This window comes from Tauraco erythrolophus, chromosome 29 (genome assembly GCF_009769465.1).
Source record: "Tauraco erythrolophus isolate bTauEry1 chromosome 29, bTauEry1.pri, whole genome shotgun sequence".
Classification (NCBI taxonomy): Eukaryota; Metazoa; Chordata; class Aves; order Musophagiformes; family Musophagidae; genus Tauraco; species Tauraco erythrolophus.
This window is the reverse complement of record NC_141493.1, coordinates 418,248-445,051: the sequence shown is the minus strand read 5'-3', so window position 1 is coordinate 445,051 and position 26,804 is coordinate 418,248. Positions and strand designations below refer to the sequence as shown.

The following is a 26,804-nucleotide window of genomic DNA, read 5'->3' as shown; positions in this document are numbered from 1 at the left end:
GACCCCCAACGACATGCAGTGAGTGCAGCATCCTTCCGTGGCACCAGGATGGGCACAGCATCCCACGGCAACGGGATGGGCACAGCATCCTTCCATGGCACTGGGATGGGCACAGCATCCTTCCATGGCACTGGGATGGGCACAGCATCCTTCCACGGCACCAGAAGAGCCGTGGCCATCCAAGCCCCGCTCGCTGCATCCCACCAGGCTCCATCCCCGCGCCCCCCCTCCGGGGTCGGGGCTGCCGCTCCGGCGGGGGCTGCAGCGCGGCCGGGGACGCTGCGCTGACTCGGGCGAATAAAGCCGCGGTTCCCAACCCAGCCGTGCTGCCGGGCCTGTGTCCGTCGCGACATCCCAGCGCTTCTCCATCGCGAGGTGGCGGCAGAACCCCGCTCTTGGCCGTGCCACAGACGGGCTCCCCGCAGCAGAGGGACGGGGGGGGGGGGCGGGTAAAACAAAGCACTAATCGGGATGGGGGGGGGGGCTCGGTGAGCGCTGGGGGCTGCAGGTGCAGAGGGTGGCAAGACGGGACTTTCCGCTGCGACCCACCCGCCTTTGGCACCCAGACACGGCCCCTCTCCGCCCCCCAGCCAGCCCCGTCCTTCAACATCCGGACACGACCCGCTGCTGATGTGCCCGGGGCTGTCAGACCCCTGCGGGTCCCAAACCACCGAGGCAGCCCCACGTCGGCGATTCCCATCAAACCTTTGAGCCTGACCCTCGCACTCGGGCTGGAGACGGCAGGAGGTCTGGTCTAAAGCTTGGGCTCGTGCTTGCCCGGCGTTTCACAACCGTTTCTGTACAAAACAGTCAGTTTGTCTGCTGAAACCTCTGCTCCTGGTGTGAACGACAGGCAGAGATCTCACAGAGCGGCTGCAGCGGGACCACAGTTACTCACAGGGGAAGTCTGCTGACAAACACCAACTCCCCAGTCATGGGAACGATGCTGAAGTCACTCACACCCCGCCAAGAGGGGAAAGCGGATGAGAGAAGTGAGTGGAGCGTGTGGGATGTCGAGGAGGCCGGTGCTCACTTGGGAGATGCTGCATCAAGGCGTAAGGTTTTTACTCTCTGTTGCCAACTTCATTGCAGCAGGGGCAAAAGCTGCAACATTTGGGCACAAACAGGCTCCACTTTGCTGAGTCTCCATGAGCAATGCAGTGCTGTGGCAGGGGATGCAGGGACATACTGTTCCCTCGAGGGGCTAGCAAGGGAAGAACACTGCAGACAAACCCATGGTCCTCACCAGGTATCGGCAGCAGACCAACACCCAACCTGGTGCCAGGTTCAGCCCAGGACCCAATATCCAGGCTGCTACGATGCTGATGAAACAAGACCAGCAAACAGCCCTGCAGCTCGGCATAGCTGCCCGGGCTCCCCGCGCTCCCTGCCCCGAGGCTGCAGGACTGGGCTCGCCGCACCCCTCCGTGCTGGGGAGGAGCTGGAGATCTCTGTGCCAAGAGCAGTGCTAAAGCTGTTTTCATAACGCCAGGTGCCCAAGATGCCCTTCTACAGCGAGAGAGCCCCCCCAGATTCCTCAGACTCAGCATCTTTAGGGAAATCAGGCCATATGCCTCCGTGTTTTGCCTGCCCAGGTTCTGCTGGCACGGCCACCAGAGACAGGTTTCACACCCAATGAGTGTCTTGGTGCAAAAATAGCTCTGGCAGTGCCACTTCTCCTGCACTATCAGAAGGGAGTCAAGGTCCTTTGAAATGAGGCTTTGTTCCTGTAAGGGCAACAAAAAGCTGAGCACACGGCAGCTTGAATTATTAAAGCTCCTTGCTAAATTTTATTTTGTGCCCTCTTTTGAAAGGCAGTCTTAAAACCAGGGCTTAGGAGAAGATATCTTCAGTAAACAACCTATGGGAACATGTCAGCACCTTTAAATCTTTGCCTGGCAGCCCTTGTTCCACTCGATCTTCGTTTCTGAATAGCTGCTGCATATTTTATGTAGGAAATATTTCATTCTGATGATTGTCTTGGTCTATAACATTTCAGACCATTTCAGGAAAACAGCAAACTTGGGGGAGCTGGTGCGGGCGTGTGCCGCAGGGGAGATGCGTGGGCTCCCTGGGTGCTGCAGGACGCCTGGACCCACCCTGGTCAGCAGTGATGCCACAGCCAGGAAGGGGCAAAGGGCCCTGGGGGGGGGGGGGCGGGGGGGGATTTTGTTCCTGCTGCAAACCCTGGCAAAGTCCTGGGGCCCTGCCTGGCACATACTGCCCCTGCCCCGGGCCAGCAGGATCACAGCAATGCTCCAACCCAGGAGAAAGGAAGAGAAAAGGGAAGCTGAGAACCCAGAGGGGAGATGCCGGAGGGCTCTGGAGAGCCAAGGCGGTACCCATGGGCACACTCACCTTCAACACACGATTTTACAGAATCAGAGCGCGTCGTGCTGCGGCATCCCAGGTTGGCACAGTGCGTGGTGAGGACTCACCTCATCCGCGTTCGCTTCACCAGGTGATTTGTGAGACACCGCCAGCGGCAGCACACGCAGTGATGGGGTTCAGCTCCTTTAAAGTCGGATGCAGGGAGGCTCCTGCCGCACTCGAGCACCCAGACAGTGATGCACAGTGACGCACAGTGATGCACAGACCCGTTCCGTCTTTTCCCTCGGCAGGCTGGGACAGCTGCTCCACAAGAGCTTTGATTTCCCTCTGTTTCCCAACCACTGCTGTCTAATATTGATCACAAGACGCAGACATCTAAGGCCTCAGGTACATTACGACTGGAAGCACATTGCCTTGAAATGATTCACGCCTATGCCTAAAAATGCCACAGTACGTTTGACAATAACGGGGCGTTCGGTGTTGGTTTCACACGCCGTCACTGGGAACTGCACCGCGATGGATGGCCCCGAGGTCCTGCTGTGCCCCGAGCGGTTTGTCTCGGCGGGTGCTGGGGGAGCCCAGGTCGTGCGGGACGAGCCCAAGCACTGCTCTCCATCCCCCTTACAGAGCCACAGCTGTAGCAGCAACGTTCGGTCTCTGCGGCTCTGGTCCGCTGCGCCCTGTTCCGAGCCCTTTCCCCAGCCAGCACCCAGCCCTCACAGGGTGGCCCTGCCTTTCCGCCACCGACAGCGATGCACAGAGCAAAGGGAATCCAAAAAGAGAGCTGTGCCATGGTCACAGCCTGGACCCCAGCTGGGACCACCTGAACCCGTGGGGCACCTGAGACACTCTGCGCTGCTGCCTGCAACGGGATGGGCAGGATTGAGCCCATTTCTGCAGCTCTTTAATAGAGTGAATGTTTTTTTCAGCAAGGGAAAACAGCAAAAGAGCAGAGCCCCCCTGCCCTTCAGAGCTGCAGCCCCCAGACCTCAGCTCCCAGAGGCACTTCTCTGCAGTAAGGCTGGGACAGCACCGTCTGCCCGCGCTCCACACCAATGGGAATGGGATTTTGCACTGGACCCGGCAGCATCTGCTGGATCAGGCAGGACAGATGCCTGCCAGGGAGCTGATGCAGAACGAGGAGGGACGTCACAGCCCTTGGCCATGACCAGAACAGCAGCTACAGACTGAAACCAGTGCCACCCACACAGAAAACTCTCTTATCATGGCAAACAGAGGCTCTGCCCCTGCAGCGCTGATGCACACATTTCCATTGCGACTCTGCAGCTCCGGAGCAGCCCAGCAGCCCCTGCATGGCACTGCCAGCCCCCTTCCGGGGGTGTCCACCTTCTTCTTGACTCCCCATCACCCTCTCTTATTAAGCAGAGATTTCCCCAGTGATGTCTGATGGTCAGACCTGTGCAATGGAGAAGGAAGCCCAGTGTGCACCCAAGGACATGTCACCTGGGCACACTTTTGATGCCACCAAACCTCACAAGAGCCCCAGTTGGCCCTGGGACCTGCCCACAGCATGGTGGCCAGCCCTGCCTGCCAGCCCTACCCACTGGGCTCCCCATGCCATGCCAGCCCAGTGGCCACCCACACTGTTTGCTCAGACTTTCCATCCTTCTCCTCAGTCACTGTGGCCTCTGCTTCCCTCCTCGCCCTGCCTGGGTCTCCCCCAGGTCACCTTCTGCTGCAGCAAATCCGTGCAAAAATTCCTAAGATGCCTCTGGGCACTCGCAGCCACGTTCCCAGCAGCCAGGCTGCTGGCCCTGCTCCCCGGGGTGTCTCGCAGCCCCTGGGCAGGCACAGCCAAGCACTTTGCTGCGACTCCTGCTACCGCTTTTGTCCCCATGAATATCTGAAATCGAACAGGAATACAAACATTTGGATTCTAGACACTTCCCAGCCTCGACCTTATTTATCATACTTGGCTCTGCTCCTGGAACTGGGGCCAGAAGAGGCTCTGAATGATTTAAGTTATTTAACATGCTGTGCATAGATCAATCTCGGTCTCCCCTCCAGCCACAGGTTTCCCTTTGTGGTTTGCTGCACGCTTATTATGTCCATCAATATCCAAGTAATTAAAATCCCCCATTATCTGGGTCCTGGTTGCCTCATGAGCTCCCCATAAGCTATAAAATGTTTCATAATCAACCTGCCTTAAGTGCCTGGGAGGTCTGCAGCCCCATGGCAGGATCCCCTGGCTGCTGTTACCGTCCTGAAGGTCCCATCGACACGGCCGCCTGCTCCAGCCCGACGCGCGTCTGCCATTCCCCTCCACGCGTTCCCATTCTGTGCCAGGATTGCTCATTTTTATGCCCGTCTTCCTCTCTCCACTGGCAAGCTTATTTCAGAGCAACCCCTCAACTCCTGCTTAGCCTGCACGGCTGGAGCTGAGTACCGGACCCGCTGCATTCCTGGGAATACCCGCAGCCTATCGGGCTCCAGACGGTCACATCCTGAAATTTGCCCTGCTGCACAACCGGTCCCCATACCCTGGCAGAGCAGGGACCCCCCCGAGCTGTCACACCCACCCCGGCTGTCCCCGCATCGCGGTCAGGGACCATCCCAGGGCTCTTCTGGAGAGGCTGTGCCCAGGGCGGCCGCTCGCGCTGCCCTTCGCGCCCGAGCTCAGCCCACCCGCAGCCCACTCGCAGGTCTCTGTGGAAGTGGCGTCAACTGTCCCAGCTTGGCACGTTGCTCCGGGCACGGACATTCCGGCACAGCGGGCAGGGCGAGTGGCACACACAGCCCCGGCGGCACCTCTGTGATGGATGCGTGCCCACGGTGACAACATCTACAGACAAGTACTTATCTCCTGCCAGGCTCTCCTCTTCTGTGCTTGGCCACAGGTCTCAAAGCAATTTATTAATAACAAGCAAGTTGGCTTTGCAGTTCCCCCTTAGGGGGGACAGGAGGGCACGGGAAGTAATTGCCTTCACCTTCTTCCTGGCGCTGCCCTGCGTGCCCTGAGCACCGCATCTCTCTGAACGCTCCACCTGGCAAAAGCACAAGGAACACAGAGGGCTTTATCTCCGCCTGGGGCATTACTCACCTTGGCAGGAGTGACTGCAGTCCAGATAGGATGAGAGGCCATGACTCAAGCCAAAAAGTGCTAATTACGGCACAGAAGGAGGAGGAGGAGGGAGGAGCTGCTAAATTACGCCTAATATGGAAGGGGAGTCAGGAACAGATTGAAAGGGCATTGCTGCAGAGATGAGGAACACGGGGCTGTCCCAGCCTGGGGCCACCGGCACCGCCGTGCTGGGGACATGCTGGCTGCAGCGCCCCGAGGCAGCCGCAGATGTCTTGCCAGCATTATTTTTGTTCTGCAGTTCGCATCGCCCTGTTCTACCTGCTGGGTCTCTCGATTCTGTACGTGCTTTGCCCCAGTGTCCCTGGGACCTGCCACCCCCCAGCCTGACGAGCCTCGAAGGAACCCTCTGTCAGGGAAGGAACGGGTTTGTTCATGCTCCGTGTGCCCTCCAGTAAATTTCTGAGTTTCTCCTGTGGTTTAGCACTAGACCAGTTTTAGACCAGGCAGGTAAGTGCTTCTGCCCCACGGCACAAGGATTCCTCTCCTGCTCCGCTCCGCTCCGTCCATGCGGGCTGCGTTCACGCTCTCCATCACCTCTGCAGCCGCCTCCGTTTGCCGGATACCAACACCCTCCTCCCCGCAGCGTGTCCGTCAGCGCCGCAGCGGCGTTGGGACGAGGTGACACGGGACCTTGCCAGGGCTGTCGCATGCAGCCACGCGCTCACTCGGCTGCTCCTGACATTTCCGGCTGCTGGGAAGTCAAAAGGACAGAGTCACCAGCTGGGAGGATGGAAGGATACCCAGTGGGATCATTGGGAAAGGGCTTCATTTCAAGCCCTGAAGCTCTGGATGTGTGGCCAGTGTTTATAAAACGTCGCGCTGTTGATGCTGTTTGGAAATAGAAGGAACCAGAGACTGATCCATTAGCATTAGAATAAAAGCAGCTTTGCACGGGGCAAACACCGTGCTCCCCTGTCCCGGCACGCACCCCCGGCCATGCACGGCCACGCACCCGCTGCCAGAGCGGCCCCCGGGCTGGTCACAGCCGAGACGGGGGGGGGGTAAAATCCACAGGGTTCGCGCGCAGCCCTCCGCGGCCAGGGCTGGCTCCTCTGTATTTACTCCAAGATGAGCACAGCGGGTTCCTGGTTTATGACGATGCGCTGGAGTAATTTGAATAATAAATACCATGAAGGAAGTGCTTTATTATGAAATATGTTTTTTTCCAATAAATAAATCATGGCCCTTATTTGCATGTATAACGCCAAGACAATATATTCGGGACGGTTGGTGCTGACTGGAGCATCTGACACGAAGATTTGCAGTAAACCGCCATCCCCTTCCTTCAGCTCACCTCTTCCTCCCTCTCCACTGGGTCTGCATTTTAGGATTGGAGGGGTTGACACTGCGGGCAGAGCCATTTGCGCAGACCTTTCCTCGCAGGGTGCCTGTGCCACGCAGTGGCATGTCACCGTCTGCGCGGTGGTGCCATGCGGAGGACGCGCCCCGTCCGCCCCAACGCCTGTTTGCCCAGTTAGTCACCGCCGCCGCGGTGGCTCGACCCGGTAAACAAGGGCGAAAAAGGCGCTGGCGCTGCAGGCAGGCGCGGCGAGCCTGGGGGGCAACCCCGGCTTCCCAAGGGCTCTGTAAGACCGATTGCTCAGAAAAGAGAAAAAAATGGAAAAAAAGACAAGCGGCTGCTATGATTGCAGTGAGAGGCTGCCTCGTGCTGAGCTCCACTGCTAAATATATTCCCTGTTTACTGTACGCAAGAACAGTAGGAAGCCTTCCGAAGCAGCACGGGGGTTGCTCCGATTTTTTTCAGCAATCAATCACACCCAGCTCGAGCCATTTTTATCCCAACACAAATGGAAAATATTTTCCTGGTTTAATTCCTACTGATCAAAGAAGTCTCCTCAACAGACAGAAGCCCCGTGGCCCCAGGGGGAGACGAAGCCCCCGAGGAAGCTATCCCACTGCGGAGCCGCAGGGCACGGCCCCGTGCCGTGGGACGCCCCGTGCGCAGACGGGGCGAGTCAGGACACGATCCCGGAGAGGCTGTGAGTGGTTACCGATGCTATTAATCCCTCTTCTTCCCCATTAATGTGCTGAACAAGAGCTGTGGTGTTTATCCACATGCTGGCCAAGCACAGCGCCTGGGAGCATCCCGAGGCTGCTCGAGATGCCGAGGCTGGGCGCGTTGGCTCGCGGGGATGAGACTCCCGGTGCTCTGGGGTGAACGGCGGTGCGTGGGTGTGGGGTGGTGGTGCACATGAGAGCAGGGGCACAGGGGTCCCCCTTGAGCGTCCTTCCCTGGGGCAGCTCCCCTCTGCCCCATCCTGTCCCCCGTGCAGCCGCCCTGACGTTTGGGGGTGCAGCTCTGCCTGCCAGGGGCCACGCGTCGTCCCCTCCGCTGCATCGGGACCCTCTTGCCCCCAGCTGCTGCCGTGATGAGGCCTGTAGATGGGCAGGGTTTTGGGGCCAGATATCTGCTGGATTTTGTTTACTTTCTCCGTAAGATTTCCCTTAACAGCATTGGGAAACGCTCCTTCCACGAACCTCATCGTGGTCGGAACTGACTCAGCATTCTGCACGGAGAGGGGCCTGCAGACGAGCTCACCGCCCCGCTAACTTGGCGCCATGCTCGATGCTGTTTGCTGATGGGCAACGTGTTTCATTTCCATCTGCGCCTCCCGTCGGAGCAGCGTGCGCGGAGCTCCCGACGCAGCCCCGCGGCGCTCCCGGCTCCCCCCGCCCCTCCCGCACCATCCTGCCCAACGCTCGGCCGCTCGCGGGGTCAGCACGCACCATTCACACACCAGCCTCAGTCCTACGGAGCAGCAGTGACCACCCCCCACGGCAATACCCAAACCTTGAAACTCTGAATTCCCATTTCCCCTTTCTGCAGGGGCAGAACCCGCACTGTCCTTCCAGCCGCTGCTCCCAAAAATCAGCTTTTCCTCCTCGACGCTTTCGCAGAGCAGAAGCGAGCGGCTCAGAGCGGTCCAGGCACTCGCGGGCATTCAGATCAGCACAGACAACCCACGTGAGAGCAGCTTTACCCGGCGTTCTCCATCCAAACGGCCCTTTCATGTGCCAGCTCCACGCTGGCATTTCGGCACATGAATCACACGCTGCAGCCATCGGCCGCTGCGATGGTGCCACGACGGTCGTGTCACACGCGGCTCAGATGCCCGCTCGGGCAGGATGTCAGCAAGGTGGAAAATGCCTGTTCTGACCCACTGCTCTTTCAGAGTTTCTTACGTAGGAGAGAAAAGAGGGAAAGGGGACACGGCTGGAAGCAACATCAGGGCTCTCTCATCTGCCTCTAAAGCACTTTGCCGGCCAGCCTGCTCCCTGTGCCAATCCGGCCCATGCCCGCACCGTGGAGCAGCAACTCGGAACGCAGAGAAGTGACAGCCCCCGCTGTGCCCGGCGCTGCCGCGTGAGCCACCCCGGCTCTCCAGCCCCAGCAGGAAGCCTGTCACCATGCTCCTCGGCGTGATTTGGACCAGGGTTTGCAGCTCCGTGACCTGCAGTGAGGTCTCTGCTGTGCACATACAACAATTTCCCCTATTAAATATAGAGCATAACCTACATGAAGATTTGTAGCTGAGGAGTCAGGCTTATAAGACCTAATATGCGGCTCGGAGGCCCTTCTCTTCACGGGCACCTTCTCCAAGCCGGTGGGGAGGCTGGTAACTGTGCTGGCTGGTAGGTGTCAGCTCCGGCTTTGCTCAGCGACTCTCAGACAGAACCTCTCTCTCCACAGGCAGGCATAAAGACAAATCTGATTTACTTCTCCCAGGCAGATGCCGACAACTTCAGAGCATGAACTGCAAACTGGGCTGGTTTCAGGTTCAACACCGAACTCCTGATGGATCAGAGCTGAAGCCGGAGCAGCCACAGCTCATACACTCCATCAGCAGTTTGCTCATCAGCCGGGTCGCTGCCAGAAGGGCTGGAAAGCACTTTTTACCGTACCTATATACAGCCACACAGCATCATCTCTCTCCCCTTTCTCCCCTCCTACACAGAGCTGAAATAAACTTGCAGTTCTAAAACTGTTCTTTTTCGTTTGAACTGCCCGACGCAGACAGACCGAAACACCCGTAACCCGGCGCTGACACTTGAGGATTCAAGGGCAGATCTCAAGAACAAAGACAAGGCTCTCATGTAAACAAGGCATCAGTCATTCAGATTGTAACAATTGGGCAACGTGATTGTTGGGAAACATCTAGAAGGCATCGCTGCAAGAGCTAAGTGGGTCTGAGAGCATAGACTGTTCAGTGGCCGCTGCTCCGAAAGCCACAGGGGTCTGTGCCCCACTGCACTCTCCATGGTTCGGGGATTGCGGAGTCTCCCTGATTCTGGCTCTGCCTGGCATGGACCTCAGCTGGGGCAAGCGACACCAGCCCGGCACCCAAAAGTGCCAGCCTCGCCTCTGTCCCGGAGATAGGCTTTACGGCCCTGTTATCGCTCCTCGGAGTGGGAGCTGACGTGCACCGACTGCAATTTGCTGGAGAAAACAACCACTGGCAGAAGTTCAGTAACCTGCCCTAACCCCATCAACAGTCACAACGGTCCTGGGAACAGCCCGAACCCGGCTCCGGCGGCTGTGCGGGTCACAGACCCACGTGTCGCCCGTGCAAACCCACGTGTCACCCGTGCAGCACAGCTCCCGTCCCCCGAGACAGCGGGGGCACGGCCAGCCCTGCATGGGCCCTGGGGGGATCTGCAGCAGGGCCGCAGCATACAAAACCCACCCCTCAAAACCCCACATGCAGCCACCAGCCCCCACGATCGGCCGGGGATCGGGGCGGCGGTGCCAGTGACGGCAGCGGTGCCGGGACGAGGATCGCAGGAACTGCTTTTCTAGCAGCCACAAAGTGAAAGCTGTTGGGCCACGAGAGGGTGACAGGAGGCAAATGCCATCTGTTTTCTCCGAGGAACTCTGTTTCCCTCAGCTCTGGTCATCAGTTTTCTTCTCTCAGCATCACTGGGCTGCGTGCCCCCGAGCCTCGACTGCACGCTGCTACCAAAACCACGCTGCTCGTCCCCAAAACGCAGCCAGGACGAGGTACCTCTGCCATGTGCCGCCTCTGCTCTGCCACAAGATTAAGGAACTGAAAACTAAATGTGCAGGTTTTCTGCTGGCAAAGCCCGTCCCTCTGAACCAGGCTCAGCGCCCCCCGCACAACGTGGGCACTTTCTTCCCCGGGCTGCTCGCGGAGCCGCAGCCTTGCGCAGAAGTCACCCAGGCTGTCCCCGTCGTGGTCCCAGGCACGTCACCCGCCCCGAGCCTTTGGTGAGCCGCTGCCAAGCCCAGAATCCCTCTGCACCCCCACAGCCCTCACTGGGTACCGAAGATCAGCAGCTCAGCACCCCCCCCAGACCCCCACGTTGCCTCGCAACTGCGCGGAGCCACCGTCCCACCTCCGCCCTGATCGCTGAGCCCCGCGGAGGCTGTGCCGTGCCATTCATCACAGCTGGCTCCCGGTCCGGCGCCGACCCCCGTGCCCAGCCCTAAGGCTCCAGGGGCAAGGGGGGCACCCAGGGCCCCCGAAGCTGGAGCAGCACAAAGGCTGACATCCTGTCTGCCACCCCTTTCGCGGCAGAGGAAGCGGCTCGGCAGAGATTAGAGCCCCGAGGAGGGGGGCACTTGAGCGCCGTGGCGGTACGTGTGTCTGGTGCCGCGGCCTGTGGGCTGGGCTGCCACAATGGCCCGAGCCAGCGCCGCGTCCCAGCCCCGCGGCAGGATTTCCCGTGAGCCCGTCCCCGCGGCACCAGACAATGAGCTGTCTGACAACTGGAGACGCTCTGCTCTCGCCCCGCTCTAGCGAGGGGTGCTCGGGGACCGCCAGGAAGATCAAACAGGAAACTCAGCAGAGAAAGAAAGAGGTTGTTCGTGCTCCAAAGTCTAAACTTCCATTGCCACGCTCAGCCTTGCTGACCCGGGAGGAAGATGCTGAAGTCAGGGTATTAAAATACTCTCCCTGGCTCCCATGGAAATAGCAGGACGTGGTGAACGCGGTGGGTAGGTGCCGTTTCAGGACGCTGGTCCTGCCAGCACTCGGTGCCCGTCTGATGGAGCAGCCCAGCTGCCCACTGTGGCAGCTGGGTGCTGGCAAATCTGCTCACCTCTACCCTGTCTGCGTGCCCCGAGCGCATCGTTTGCCTGCTGCTGCCCACATCCTGCTAGACGCGGCTTTTCGGTTTTTAAGAAGGCTTTCAGCTGCACCGCACGCCCTGGCTGGTGATGTGCCACCAGCCTCTCTAGGGATTGTCCCCCCACCGTTGGAGTCTCCCTGTGCAAGACACCTTTGGGAACCCTCAAGCACCAGGAGAAGCCACCCGTGGCTTCCCGACGCCACCGGCCTGCCCCCCCTGCCACCCCCGGCCCCTCCAGCCCCCGCCGCAGCAGGCGTCTCGCGCCAGAAGTCGACGTGTCCTCGGCTCGGCTTTGCGGAGCGTGGGGCTGCTTTGGAAGGGTGCTGCCTCTTAAAAGTGCCAGAAGTTTCTGTTTCTGTTCTGTTTCTTCGCAGGCACATGATTTACTTACTGTAACTGGCTATTCATTATGTCCTGTACTGCATTATTAACTCGGTGATCGTACATTTAGCGGAGAATTTATGAGAAATGAGGAGGCATTCATTATCAGCAATACCACAAACTTTACTCTTATATGGTCTCCCTGCACGGAGCAATGCTCGGCTCCCCGGCCCGGCGGTAGCGTTGTGGCCGGGTGGCAGCATTCCTGCAGCCAGGCAGCTTCGGCGCGTTCCCGCTGCCTGTGCCGGACAGTGCTGTTCTGCAGAGCTCCGAGGCCACAGTTCCCCTCGCTCAAGACTTGGTGTCACCCACCAGAGACAGACCTGTCCATAGGGACACTGCTGCCCGCAAGCGAGGGGCACGGCTCTGGGCTCACTTTGCACCCCCGGCACTTTTTGCCGACTCCTCTTATTCCATCGACACCACAACAATTTGTTCTTTTCTTTAACTTGTCAGCAGCCCTCACAACAACCAGCCTCCCAGCAGCTGTGGGCCCAGCTCGGCGGTCGCTGCCAGTTGTCTCATGTGTCGGCAGAACAGACGCGCAGGTCACTGGCGGAGGGACCGCCTGAACTGGGGATCTCAGGACAAGTCACAGGGAACGCACAGGGCCAGGTGAAGTTCTTGGGCTTTGTAAGCAAAGGGCACACGGTGTCCTGCCTGGAGATCTGGGACAGCATTCCCAGATGCTCCACTGGAGAAACAACCACAGAAAAAAACCCAACCAGCAACCAAGCAACCAGAAAAACCCAGGTGGAGCCCGAGCCGTGCAGAAAGGGGCACACGAGCCGCAGCGGGAAGAAGCTGTCGGCAGGAGCCGGCGCAGGCGGTGCCATCCGCATGACCTGGATGTCTGACAAATTCCCAGGAATTTGGATTCCACGAGGAACACGATGAACCAGTTCCTCTTTGACCTCGCAGCTGTCTGCTGCAGAGCCCTCCATCTCCGACACATTTCCCAGCAGAGAGCAAACACAAGGAGCAGCGTTTCTTGCTCCCGGGAAGGACAGGGATTTTCCAGTCCTCAGGGCCTGCGGATGCAGCAAAGGCTGCGAGGGAGCCGGGGGCCGAGCACACGTGGCAAGGGAAAGGGTGGGAAGAGTGGAGATGGCCTGAGGGTCCCGGGCACTTCATATTCTTAGACTTTGTGTATGCTAAAGACAAAGCACATACATATATTTTAAGGCAATAATGTAACTTTCCTCTCCTGTCCCAACGCCTTCTAGATGCTCTTCCAAAGACTGTTTTTGAATATTTTGCACATGGCTGGGAAGGTCTCTGCAACACCAACGCTGCATCTTTCCGTAACAACACGGTTTTACAAGCTGTGCAGGCTTAGGCAGGCTGGTGAAAGGAAAGCTATGCAAAACATGCCCTAGGAAAATGCAAAGGCATCCCAGATTACCTTCTTTGGAGTGATTTTGGACAGTTACATAAATGCAGACAAAGTTCTCTGCAAGAGTTTGAGGCAAAGGCACCGGCTGCTCCAGCTGCCCAGGCCCCCAGGGCAGCCCTGCCCATCCCTCCTCCTCCTGCTCCCGGGGCTCCTGGCAGGGGCTGGGGGCTTTGCAGCAGCCCCCGCAGCGGCTGTGGCCGGGCGAGTGCCCTGCTTCCCCTGCAGTGGTGCAGCTGGCATCCCCCGGCAGCCCGCAGCTCCGAGCCCGGTGCCCCGGGTGTGTTTGAGCGCGGTTCGTGCTGCCCGCGGAGCGCAGACTGGGCCACCGAGTCACCGCCCTTCCCCAGTCCTTCCCTCCGGCGACTGCTGCTCCGGTTGTGAGACCCGGCGGCTCAGCTTAGCCTACGATCCATCATCAGAGCTTCAGCCCCAAAACCTTGGCAGCCATGACCTGGGATGAGATGCCCGCAGGGATCTCGGCAACCTGCGCTGCCGGATGCCACGGAGGGTCCCCCCGCACCCTAAAGCTCGGCACAAACCTGCCCGTCCCCCCGACAGCAGAGCCCCCACGTCGCGAGGAGCAGAGCGCAATTAGGGACGTGGCTGAGCTGCTCTGCAGAGACGGTGGGGACAGGAATTAATCCTCCCATTAATGTGTGAAACGGAGCGTTTGCGTGGCACGAAGCAATTACACAATAATAGCAGGAGAGCTGTGATAGAAATCGCATCTTGTCTGAAGTTTCGCTCCAGTCCAACACATGAATAATTCCTCCTAGGCATTACTGGAAAAGCAGTATTAAAAGACCAATATAAACAAAAATTACTGGAAAAAAACAAATGAGGCATGCTTTATCTCTCAGTCAGAGTCAAACGCAACTAAATTTATACAAAGTGGGCAGAGAAGCTTGAAGGGGCAAAGACATTTGTCACTGCTCAGCGCGGGATGAGCTCACAAGAAAGCGCATGCTTCATCTTGGCAGCTTTCTGATGTCTTACTCCTAAAGCATCAGCTTTATTCTCGGTTTCCATGGCAGATACTTTTCTGAGCTTGTATCTTCCCCAAATATTGCTAATTTATTCTCTCAGCCATGTCTCTGCAGATACCTGCAGAACGATTCCATGTGCCATCGGAGCGGTGAAAAACAGGCACATATTAACATGCTCAGCTCTTGCTTTCAACTGGGGGAAGCGGCGCCTTGCAGGAGAAGGTCTCGTTTTCTACAGCCCCAACATCACAGCTGATCTTCTGGCACCGTTTTTTGTCCCAAGTACTTTGAAAGTGCATTATCTGCCCCGTGAAGCAAAGTACACGCGACGTTTCGGCCGGGCGTTCTTTACAGGCGGGTTTCCCACCCGCATGGCGCTGCAGCAGCACTTTCCGTCCGAGCAGGAGGGACCAGCCATGAGGGTCCCTCTTCCTGCTGCTCCCCCCTCGTGTTTCATGTTAACGGGAGTCTACAGAACACGAGGCTCTTTCGCAGCCAGAGACCCAGAAGCCAGCCACATCAAAAAGATCCTCTTCCCAGGGTGGCTTTGCCAGCCCTGCAAATGTTTAGCAGACAGCGGCGGATGTGTAACTCTCACAAATTCGGCAAGGCTGCAGCAAAGTGAGAGGCTTTTAAGTCTTTCTGGCAGCAGAAGAATCACAGGGCTTTGCAGAGCAGTTGTTTATACACTACGGCACGTAGCAGCACATACAAAAGAAATTTGGACAGCCTCGTAAAAAGTAACTGGCACAATGACAGCGACACGGAACCGGCGGAAAACACCAGCGAGCACGTGCAGGGAGAGCTCGTGCCGGTAACAACGGCGCGGAGCAAAGTCCCGGCAGCGTCGCTGCGGGGAAAGCCCATCATCGGGCGGGACGCGGGTGAGCGCAGGGCACCGCGCTGCGCCAGGGCCTGCCCAACACGTACGGATGATTCCCTACATCCCAGACAGGAAAGTGGTCAAGCACTGGAATGCAGCCCCCTCCCTCTCCTGAGGGGCCTGGCGAGCCCCAGCCGGCGGGACCAGAGCCGCTCTTCCCCATCCCACGGCTCCGCTGGCCACAGGAGAGGGTGTTTGCCGGGGCTGCACTCAGCCACAGCCCCCCACTGCCCGAAGGAACCCAAGTTTTAACGGGAATGTGAAATGAGAAGCAGCTGGGTGATACTGGTTACTCTGGATCTGTTCCTGGCTGCGGTCAGAGCTCACCTCCACAGCTCACAGAATCACAGAATGTCAGGGATTGGAAGGGACCTCAAAGGATCATCTAGTCCAATCCCCCTGCCGGAGCAGGACCACCTAGATCAGATCCCACCAGAATGCGTCCAGGCGGGTTTTGAACATCTCCAGAGAAGGAGACTCCACAACCTCTCTGGGCAGCCTGTCCCAGTGTTCTGTTACCCTTACTGGGAAGAAGTTCTTCCTCATGTTTAAGCTCCCGCAACATGAGGGAAACCCCTGGAGCTGTTGGTCGGATTGTCACGGGGACAGAGGCCGTTTCTGGAGTTCTTCAGTACGGATGAGTAACGGGTCAACGACACAGCCCGTAAACAAGCCGCTAATTTTCCGAACAGTGCCTCCGCAGCATCCGGCTGCTTTTAAGCCATTAACCAAAATACACTTATGTCAGGCTCCCGGGCCTCAAGAGACTCCTGAACCCACCGCTCTTCTGGGGCAGATGTAGTTGTGCTCAGCAATACCACATCTCTACGCCCGGCAGGACACTCCGGGGCCAGGGCTGGCCCCTCGCAGGCAGCCACAGCACATCACAGAATCACAGAGCACCTGGAACTGGAAGGGACCTGTAAGGACCATCGAGTCCAACTCCCTGCTCCTTGCAGGACTGCCTAACGCTGATCGTGTGACTGAGAGCGAGTCCTCCCAGCCCAAGGGCTCCGCGCGGGCCGAGGGTGGGGTGGAGAGCACAAACTCTTCAGGAGCCCAGGAACTGCACCGTTGAGCTGGAAATTGAAGAAAAAGGACACTGGAGGCAGGAGCCACAACCAGGTCGGTGCCGTTGCTGCAGCACCATCAGGCAGGGGCATTCACACGGCCATGCGCGGGTGGGCAGCTGCGGGGTGGAACATCCCCGGGAAGTCACATCAGAGGATATCATGGATCAGCTGCCTCTGGTAAACCACTTTCCACTTAGAAAACACGGCTTTGTGAGCGCTCCACACGACCTGTGTTACCTGGGGAGCAGCAGAAAGCAGCCCGTGCCCGGAGCTGAGCGGGTTTTGCTGCGTCGCTGTACTCCTGTCTGACCGAGGCGTACGTAGGTGCTCGTTTGCATGCACGGGCTCACCGCCAGCACCTCCTGCTAGTGCTGCAATCGTCCTTACCTGGGCCATTCACAGTTTATTGCATTATTTATTCCCAACGCAGAGCTTTTCTGCGTGCAGCAGGGCTGGAGCTGTGCCAGCCCAGAGCCCCGCGACGTGTGAAGCTGCGTGAAGCCTCTTCTGCAGCGGGACACAGGAAAACAACCCCCATCGCAGAAACAGAAAACTTTTCGTCCCGGCTGTGCGGCGCAGGAAAGTTGGCAACTTAACTGTTAAACTCGCCTGTGACTGTTCACTGTTGACATCATCGTGATCTCACCACTGTAATTTGAGCCCTCTGGCTTTTTTTCCAGACTGCCTTTAAATACTGGTCCGGGCGCCAGCACAGCACCCATCGCCCCGACGGCGCAGCCCCACGTAGATGAAAGCAAAGAGAAGCTCCAAAGCTCCAGCCATGTCCACGTCCCTGCGGGTGAGCCCCTCGGTCCACGGCTACCGCTTCGACACAGCCCTGCGCAAGAAAGCCGTGGCCAACATCTTCGAAAGCATCAACGAAGAGTCCCTGCAGAAACTCTTCAAAAACTCCGGGGACAAGAAGGCAGAGGAAAGAGCCAAGATAATCCTCGCCACCGACCAGGACTTGGAGGAGAAAACGAGAGCGCTGATGGCGCTGAAGCAGAGGCGCAAAGACAAACTGCTCCAGTTCCTGACATTTCGGAAATACTCCATTAAAGTTCGCTGAACTGGCGAAGGGAGCAGAAATGGAGCAGAATGTTTTGGAACAGGACTGTTTGTGATCTCCTGCCACACACGGCAGCTCCGCTGCCCCGCGAGCTGCTGGCGGGTCGGGGGACCTGACAGACCACCGCAGGGCTTCAGCCCACCGCGCACGCAGCAAACCGCCGCGCCGGCCGCAGCACCGGCGCAGACAGCAGCATCGGTCCGGACGGCAGCATCAGTCCGGACGGCAGGATCAGCGCAGAGGGCAGCCAGAGGCTCCCAGCAGGACGGCAGCTCCCGTGGGATGCAGCCATGGGGCCGAGCCGTGGGGAGACCCCGCGCCTGGGTGCGACTCGAGACCTTCTGACAGGCGGTGTTTACTGACTGTGCTTTGCCTTTCGAAACTTGTTTCCTTACAGTCCGAGCCCTCGCTAAGCCTCGCTGCTGTCGGCCAGGAGGGAGGTTCTGGAGACTGATCAGCTGCTGATCATGGATCACTTTGCATTTGTTAAATGCGTGTCCGTGCGCCGTGTGGGCGCAGTGAGTTCAGCCTTCAGGGAGTGTGTTTGCTCTAGAGACACACTGTGCAACTGTACCTGTTCTTTCTCAAGCTGTATGTGTGCAGTATAAATTGTTTGCACAAAAGCAATAATAATGACATATTTCCCTGAATTTACTGTGAAGTTCTTTGATAGTTTGTTCTCTTTCTATTAACTCGAAAACTCTAAATATCATAACTAAAGTTCTTATTTGTATAGAATACAATAGCTGTTAGACCAGTACTTCATGGTAATATTTTATGACAGTGCTATTGTATTGACTATAATTTATTGCATATGGCAATCTGAAATATAATAAATTATGCAGTAAATATAATTTCTCTTGTCTGAAATGCTCAATTCTCCTGGAGGAGTGGGGTTATACTTTTTCAGTCATGTCACATAGATTCTGCCCTAAGAGCAGACTCCTCGCACCTCTCCTTAATTCCCGAGTGCCGATCTGGCAGCCTGATCTCGCAGCCCCCGGCTCTCGGTGGTCCTGTCACCCAGTCCGGCAGCACCAGAGTTTAACCCGTGGTTGCTGTGGCGACTCTGGCATCCCCAGAAAGACCTCGCCAAATTTAACTGCAAATCAGTCTCAACTGTTAGTTTCCCCTTTGTAAAAAAGGAGAACTACGTCTTTTGCAATAGTGTAACAGAAAAATCAGTTTAGAAAACGACCGGTTCCGAGCCGCGGCGAGCGGCGCGGTTCGTCGGGCTCTTGGCATTCCTGCAAAGCAGACCGAGAGCTCAGGCTTGGCTCCCCATCATCCAAAGAAACAGAAGTGAGTTATGAACGCTTTGGCAGTGGAATTGGACTCAGTTTTTTTGCAAGTTATGCCATACTATCAAGATAGAATACGCTGAAAATACTTAAAAATAGCCAAGACTAGTTATTTATAAGTATGTCCTCTAATAACCTGCTGGTTCAGAAAAAAACATTCCCATGACTCTACTTAGAGCAACAAAGATACAACAATTCAGAAGAATGATAGACCAGCTACAGGTTTTTTTTTTGCCTACAGTAAAAACTCCAAATTGCCTATAAGTCAGGGAGACTAGAAATAATCCTTTAAATTACTTAATAGAATGGCTAATTGTAATTATTTATAGCCTGATGAAGCACATCCAAGCATTCCCTGAGAGCACCAGGTTGGGAAATGCAGTGCCTGGTGTGCGGAGCAGCACCGGCTCCCCCGAGCATCCCCTGAGCCACGTGGTGCAGCACCGGCCTCCGGAACGTGGGAGGTGGGAGAAGTGCCCGGAGCCTTCACTGCGGCCAGGAGGGCGAGAGGCTGGCACGATGGCTGGGCAGCGCCAGGACAACAGCTGGGCAGCACCCCTGGCACCGATGCCCTGAGCTCCCCGCATGCCCGCGCTCAACATCGGCCTCAGAGACCCGGGCAGGGTGGGGGTGATGCTGGGTGGTCCCTCCTCCCGGCAGGACTAGAGATTGCCAGGGTCACACCTGGTTGGGGATGGACCTTTTTGGAAGGACCTTTTCAGAACCGCCCTTGCTCAGGAGAATCCCCCTCGGAGTGGGATCTGTTCCAGCTGCCAGTTTTCTGGCACTCAACCTGTTCCACAGTGTCTCTTGCTCGCCTGCAGCTGTTTCCTCCTCTCATGACACATCCCCACAAACCATCCACCGTGACACAAACTGCCTCAAATGGGCTGTTTCCAAAAAAGGCCAAACGGGGCTGTTGAGCGGCCGCTGCAGCCCGGGACTCAGCCACACGGCCCCCCTGCTGCTACAGGCACTCGGGATGCCATGTCTATGCCGTGTCTTTCCTCCTGCTCCAGTAGCTTTTCCCATCAGGGACATTTCTGGTGTGACAAACACTCCAAATAGAAACCCGTGAGTGATGCATTCACCAAATCCATCTGCCTCTGGGGTGCCTGATATGATGGGACCCCGGCACCCTGCTGCAAGAGAACGCTCTCAGAAACCCCCCCTTGGCTACTGAATTAGCTTTATGCTGTCCTGCTGCTTCCCTGATCCTGCTGCGGGGGCTTTGCTCGCCCCCAGCTCCCCTTTCTGCCACGCACCTCCTGTACCAGGGCCAGCTGCGGGTGCCAGCGCTGTGAGACATGGGCAGAGCCTCTGCGGGGGCCAGAAAGCAGCACCCTGACTCGTGGCTACGGTCCCTCTAATTCCCTGTATCCACATCCAGCCTGATGCTGCCAATGAGGGGAGCCCGGTGCACCATCTGCCAACATTTCCTGGTAGAAAGTGAATCCGAAGGAAGCGGCGATTGCGGCGGACTGAAAGCAGCACCAGCTGCTGCTGGCACATCCTACCAGTGCCCAGACACTCCTGCTCACAAACATTTGCATAATGTGATTGATAAGATCCTGTGACTTAAGGACTTTACAGTCCCCTTTGTCTCATTACATTTAAATTATTTGCCCAAGTGGCGTCCCTGATAAATAAAGGCTGCTTACAAAACAGTTATGTGTTTATTGGATTTTTACAGTGGGAAGAGGCAATTTTCCTCGGTCGCAGCCTGTACGCCCGTTTGGCAGGTTTGTGCTTCGTGAGCAGCGGCGTGTCTCGCAGCGGGCCCAGGAGAAATTGCAATTAATTGTTACGAAACATTTGTCATTTGAGCTACAAACGTCCCACCCTTGCAGGCTCCTTACGCCCCACGGTGCTGCCTTCTCTGCTGCAACGGGTGGCTCAGAGCACCCGGACCCGACCCCGGGACCCGGCGCCCGCGGCAGCCCCGGTGCTCGCAGGGGTATGTACAGCCGAGCAAAGCACCGCGGGTCCCGGTGCCCGCGCTGGGCTTCGCTCCGCGGCCCTGGCGCGGCGGGTGCGGAGGTGCAGGAGGGCAGGTCAGCGCCATGTGCCGCACCCTTCCTGCGCGCCCGGCGCCGCAGACTCGCTGTCTGTCGGTGCGCGCGTGCGGCGCGCATGAGCCAGCCCGGCGGTGCTCGGCAGACACGGGGCCCATTGTCAGCCGCCCCACGCAACAAACGGAGGAAAAGGCTGTTCAAGGTATTTCCTCCCTGCAGGAGCCGGGCGTTTCCATTAATTCTTCTCCATGAGTCAAACTGGCTGTACTGGGTGTCCCTCTGTCCCGGCATCCTGAGGAACATGCGTCCGAGCAGCTAATTTTATCCAGCTTTTCTAATGCCCTGCCATAGAGCGGAGCACACTGGAGGGGGCGGCTGCGAACCCCCAGCTTGAGCGGCCGTGCCCGGCAGTGCGCCGTGCTGGAGGGCTCCCCGCTACAGGCAGCTGGGGGGAAGCCACAGAAAGTTGGGACAGAAAATGAGCAGAAACCTTTTTCATGCAGCTCTGGTTTGACAGACTGGGCAGGGTGGGGAGCAGCTCGCAGGGGGCAGAGAGAAGCAGCCCAGAGCAAAGCGGGGTCAGTTAGAGCAGACAGGGCAGGGCCCCAGGATCTGTCCCACCAGCAACACCCACCCCCAGCCCTCCAATAAACCAGTCTTCCAACTGTCCTGGTGATGGGGCGATGGGGTTGGAACCAGTCAATGGCGCAGCTCTGCCTGTCCGCTGCGTTCAGAGGGAACAGAAAGAGACGGGGACGTTTCCCAGGGTCTGAACATCCCGTGCTGTGACCTTCTAATTTCTGGTGAAATAAAACACACACGACATGAGCAGAGTCCGAAGTGGAGCTGGGCTGGAGCTCACATGGCAGCGTTTGTGTGCGGAGGGACAGGGTGCTCCTCTCAACGCAACACCGCCTGGGCAAGTTTCCCTTCCACACCACTGAGCAAAGGGGCAAGTTAAAAATTGACTGTTTTGCTGAACTGCACGTCTGTTTTGCCCGGAGGTGCCAACTCTCCTTGGCAAACAGGCGGTTCAGCACTCTCGGAGCACCCAGGGAAGCCAGCACTCACGGACGAGCAACGGGGCACAAGGCGTCTGCCAGCCCAGGGCAAGGCAAAGCCTCTGCCCCCGCCTGCCCCAGCATGGCACAAGAGGAGACGTCGGAGGCTGGTGGCAGCTCTGCTCAGGCAGGAAGAAACCAGACTTTTCTGCTTGCATGGCTAAAGCCGAGCAGGAACAACACGTAGCCGGTGCCAGACCTGACCAGCTTCGGCTCAGCATCCCGGCACGCTGCCTGCGCGTGAAGAGCTCGGGGGAAACCCCTCCCTGCCCCAGGAGCCTGGAAAGGCACCAGGATAGATCGTGGCCAGGACACAGGTGGCCCAGCCTTGCCAGTGGGCAGCTGTGCCACAGGGACCCGTCCACTGCCCGCAGGGAAGGAGGAGTGCGGGCGCAGCAGTGCCCGGGCGGGCAGACCCGGCTCGGCGCCGCATGGCACTGCGCAGCGCAGGGCCACCGGCTCATGAAAATAGGCACAGATGGAGCGTGTCATCTGTGCTGCAAAAGGAAAGCCGCCGCCATAAAGCGTGTCGAATGTGGACGAAGAGCGACGGAGCAGTGAGATTTAGGGTTGGGTCAGCACGGTTTTCACCGAAAACAGCTGATCTGGGGTTTCAAAGCCCGAACGCCTCTCACACAGCAAAATGATGCTGCCATGTCACTTTGAAGCGATAGGCAAGGCTTTTTATGAGAAGAAAAGCCTCCAAAATACTGTAGCCAACAGGAGACGGCACAGTTGCCATATATCTTTGCTAAAAAATAAAAGTTAGGCTATGATCAGAGTCTTAATACACAGCCTGGAAAACACCCTGATTCCCATGGAGCTGCACACCGGATCGGTGCCCGTGGTGCGGCATGGCGACGCGCTCTGCTGTGCTGAGCACCGGAGCCATCCCTGCCCAACAGCAAACGCTTCCGAAGTCACCGCTTACAGAAGATGTCATTTCTACAGCATCAAAACCCAAATGCCATTTCTTGCAGGATCAGTTACTTCCTGATGTTTATCGGCACTTCTGCGCCGTGCAGGGGGCTCACAAGGGCTCTCCGGGCGTGCACGGAGGGGTTTGGAGCCGGGAGGGCTGGCGCGGAGGCGGCCGGCGGGTTCCCTCGCATGCCGAGAGGTTTTCATGGCACATACCTCCCCGGTCAGCAGCGGGGTCCGGGCAGTGAATCAGAGCCATCACCTCCCAGACTCCAGCTCCTCCGGGCGCCCACACACAGGGAGCATCATCGGTGCGAGCGGAGGCTCCAGTCACCCAGCAACAGTTGGGACTCAGCACCGCGTCCTCCTCCGTGGAAAACCCTCTTCCTCCGAATGACTGAGCACAGCCCAGGGCCAGGGCTGGGCTGACTCACATTGAAGCAACCAGTTCCCAAAACACCCGGGTGGAAACGACACGGAGCAGCTCCTTGGCGCTGCCTGTACCAGAGGCAGCTGTGCTGGTGCCAGTGCCAGTGCTGCCAAGCCCTGCTGCATCCTGCCACGCTGGGCCAGGACCCCGCTGCTCCGGGGGGCAGATATTCCCCACGGAACAGAGAAGCTATGCGGATGCTGGAGAGGGGCGGAGAGGATGCAGCAGTGAAGCTTTCCAGCTCCAGCCCCCGCGGAGCACAGCACCCTCCTGGGTAATGCAGCCAACCAGGTGGCTGCACCAATTTCTCCTGCTCCATTCCTGCTGCTCTCCCACACCGTTGGAGAACGATTCCAATTTTTTAAACATCCATGCTGAAGAAAAAGTGGATTTCCATTGTCTTTGCAAAGCAAAGGTGCTTTCGTGCCTCACGGAAGTAGGCACAAACTGGCAAACAAACCTCTCACAATGCCGTGACACAACTCAAGGTACTTTCCCCACCTGCTGCTGTTTCTGCTTTGACATTGCACAATCAAAAGGAAAGAGAAAATTGTCAAATTGTGTTTCCCAGACTGGAGGTATTCTCCATCCAGGTTTCTGTTTAGAATTCACCTGCCATCCTGAATGGTAAAAAAAGCACTAATCCAGACGCGTTTTTTTCTCTCCCTCTCTCTGAACTGCAAAGTACGAGACACAATTTGTCATTTCACAAGTGCTGGTGAGCCATCAGCCCCTTCGCCTCCGCCAGGCGTTCTGGGAGGCTCTGATTTACGCCCAGCCGCCCGCGGCCGAGCGCTGTGTTCTGCGCACACCCGCAGAACGATGCGCGGGGCTGCCGGGAGTTCAAGGACAAACCCACAATTCAAAGGCGTAGCGGAATCTTGGCCCAAGTGAAGTCCATGGAAAAAATCCAGGCGACTTGAAGGATTTTGTACAGAAGTGAAAACCTTGAATATATTCTGCAGAAAGTGCTGCCAAACATATGCTAGTTTTATCCTGATTCAAACAATAAGCCTCTTCCTAAATACTGAGTGTTTTAGCTGCAACAAAAAGTATGCGAAAATGCGTTATGATGGTGGAGAGACATTTATCAAAGTCAAGGACCAGGCTTTCCCTGGCTAACCGGCCAAAAAATGAAATACTCTTTTTTTTTTAGGAAAGTGAATAAAACATTATCTGCCTTCTGAAATTAATTATCTGCAGGTGAGAGAGGAAAAAGAGACCCGTGTTACCTTGAACCAACCCTGCAGACACAACCACACAGGTTCACTGCCACTCGCCGCAGCACCGGGGGCCCCTCCCCGTGTCGCCGTGCACTGCTGGGTGGCACCGTCACCCGCCGACCCCATCCATCACCCGCTGATCCCAACCATCACCTGCTGATCCCACCCATCACCCGCCGACCCCACCCATCACCCATCGACCCCACCCATCACCCGCCGATCCCACCCATCACCCGCCGACCCCACCCATCACCCGCCGACCCCACCCATCACCCGCCGATCCCACCCATCACCCGCCGACCCCAACCATCACCCGCCGACCCCACCCATCACCCGCCGACCCCACCCATCACCCGCCGATCCCACCCATCACCCGCCGACCCCACCACGCTCACTGGCTGGCACGGCGTGTCACCGTGGGCTCCATCCCTGCCGGGGAGGCCATCCTGCACGCAGCGACACGCAGCGAAGCGATTATTACTCAGATTGGGACATTTTAACAGCCAGTTTCCATCTGCCTCTGTCAACTGCTACACATTTATTTCCTGTTCATTAAAGCTAACCATGTTAAATTTTTTTCTCCCCCATATTTCTCCTACAGCGATCCACACCAGTCCTATTCAGCCAAAGGATGTGCCCTGCAACACCACGGATGTGGGGCTGCATGGAGGGGCCACGCTGTTTCGGCCGCTCTCCCCCGGGTTTACAGTGGCCATCCCTGTCCGTGCCCCCCTCGGACCGAGCCTCCGTAACCCCTCCTGGCAGCTGCCAGGCACGTCCCCTCGCTCCCCAGAGCACTCGTGTTATAAACTCTCCACGCTTGGTTGCAGGCCTTACAGTGTGCCGTAAGTAAATAAATTAGGTATAATTTAATATTTGATTGTAAGATTTACTGTTCTATTCTTACAGCTTCTCAGGTGGATGCCCAGTAATTGAGCTAAATGAAGAGCCCCATTAACTCCTGGCAGCGAGAGCGGCTCCGGGTGCCGGCTGCGGCGCGCGGCAGCGCCGGCTTGGGAATCCTTCCACTGCCTCCAGCCTGGTGCCGCTCGAGGGGGCAATTACTGCTCTTTGCCCATGATTAATGCCCGGAGCCACACGCACCTGCCCCAGCACGGGGCACAGCCCGGTCCGGAGCCGCCTCCCAGAAACCCGGGTTGTTTTGGCACAAAACCCAGCGGTGCCCTGAGGTCGGCTGTCACAGACCGAAGTTTAGGTTTGCTGTTGCTTATGAGACCCTTTCATTTTGAGTCATGTAAACAGCTTTATTATCTTATAAAAAACTAAAGTGACGTACTTGAACTTGAATCAGCGTCCTAACGTGTTTTATGAGCTGCCCAGGGCTGACTCATGTCACGCCGGCGGGGGCTGGCCGGCGGGCCGGGTCTAACCTCCCCTCTGCTTCCAGCTGCACACGGCAGGTTTTGCTTACTACAATATTAAAGACTTCGTCCTTTCGGGTACTATTTTGGGTCCAGTGATCCTCCCGGCTCTCTAATCACGCTGATCTCTGTCGCAACACCAGTCTCTGCAATCCGTTGTGCAATCGGCGTGTTTGGGTCCTGCAGAAACGCTCAAACACAGACCTTTAAGCTGGTGACTCGAAGCACCATCCTATGGGAATGGCATCTGCAGCGTGATCTCCCACGCCGCTTCAGACTGAAGCTGATTGTAATCCTTGAGTATGGGTAGCCCCACATTTCTCCGCAGGGCTGGAGAAAGTCCAGGGTGTCTGAAGGTGAGGCCGAAGGAGGGAGCGTGACAGCAGTGACTCCTCTCTAGACCCAGTGTGTCACTGGAAGGTTTCGCCTCTGCACACCCGTGAGGGTCGGTGGGGTCAGAGTCTGGGGGCTGTGGGGTCACAGCCCCCCGGGCCGGGCGATGCGCGGCAGGAGAGTGGCCCAGGCAGAGCAGCCCGCGTCGCCATCCCGGGCACCACGGGCAGTGTTTGGGGATTCTCTCCTTTCCTCCTGTTAAGCAGTTTTATTTTCTAGCGAAACCAGCGGTTTGGACAAGCTGGAAATGGCATTTTTACAGCTCGCGGCGGTGCCGCCCTCCTGTGGCTGCAGAACTGCTCGAGTTGGGATAAAAACAGCTTAAAAATCTGATGTTATAACACAACCAAGTAACTAAAACCTACAGTTATTGCCTTGCCTCTGGCCTGGCCGTGCTGAACGCTTCAGCCTGGCATCTGAAGCCGCAGCAACTCAGCAGTAACACGAGAAAGAGGCTCATAAGCCGAAGGGGGTTTTATCCTCAGTTTTATGATCTTTTAGCTCAGCAACGTGATGCTGCTGCAGAGGGTGGAGCGGGCGCTGGGGGCACACTGGTGGGACACACGCTGCTCTGTGACACCCCACACCCCACCATCCCACATCTACTCGCTGCTGTAGGCGTTATTGCCACAGGGGAATTTATGCTCGAGTACAAACAAATCTCAACTTAAGCAGCCCCGTGAATAGCATTTCTCCAGGCTGTGTTTGATGCAGGCTGCAGCCATCACACTGGTGAGCTGGGAGG

General features: G+C 57.4%; 1 protein-coding gene across 1 annotated transcript; it reads left to right on the top strand.

The window, feature by feature from the left end:
• Positions 1–17,012: 17,012 nt before the first annotated feature.
• Positions 17,013–17,333, top strand: TCIM (transcriptional and immune response regulator). The gene has a single exon (XM_009983453.2). The coding sequence runs from the start codon at positions 17,013–17,015 to the stop codon at positions 17,331–17,333; it is 321 nt and encodes a 106-aa protein (XP_009981755.2).
• Positions 17,334–26,804: the final 9,471 nt, after the last annotated feature.

Coding starts and splice junctions, on each gene's coding strand:
- TCIM (XM_009983453.2), top strand. CDS start 17,013: ATGAAAGCAAAGAGAAGCTCCAAAGCTCCAGCCATGTCCACGTCCCTG.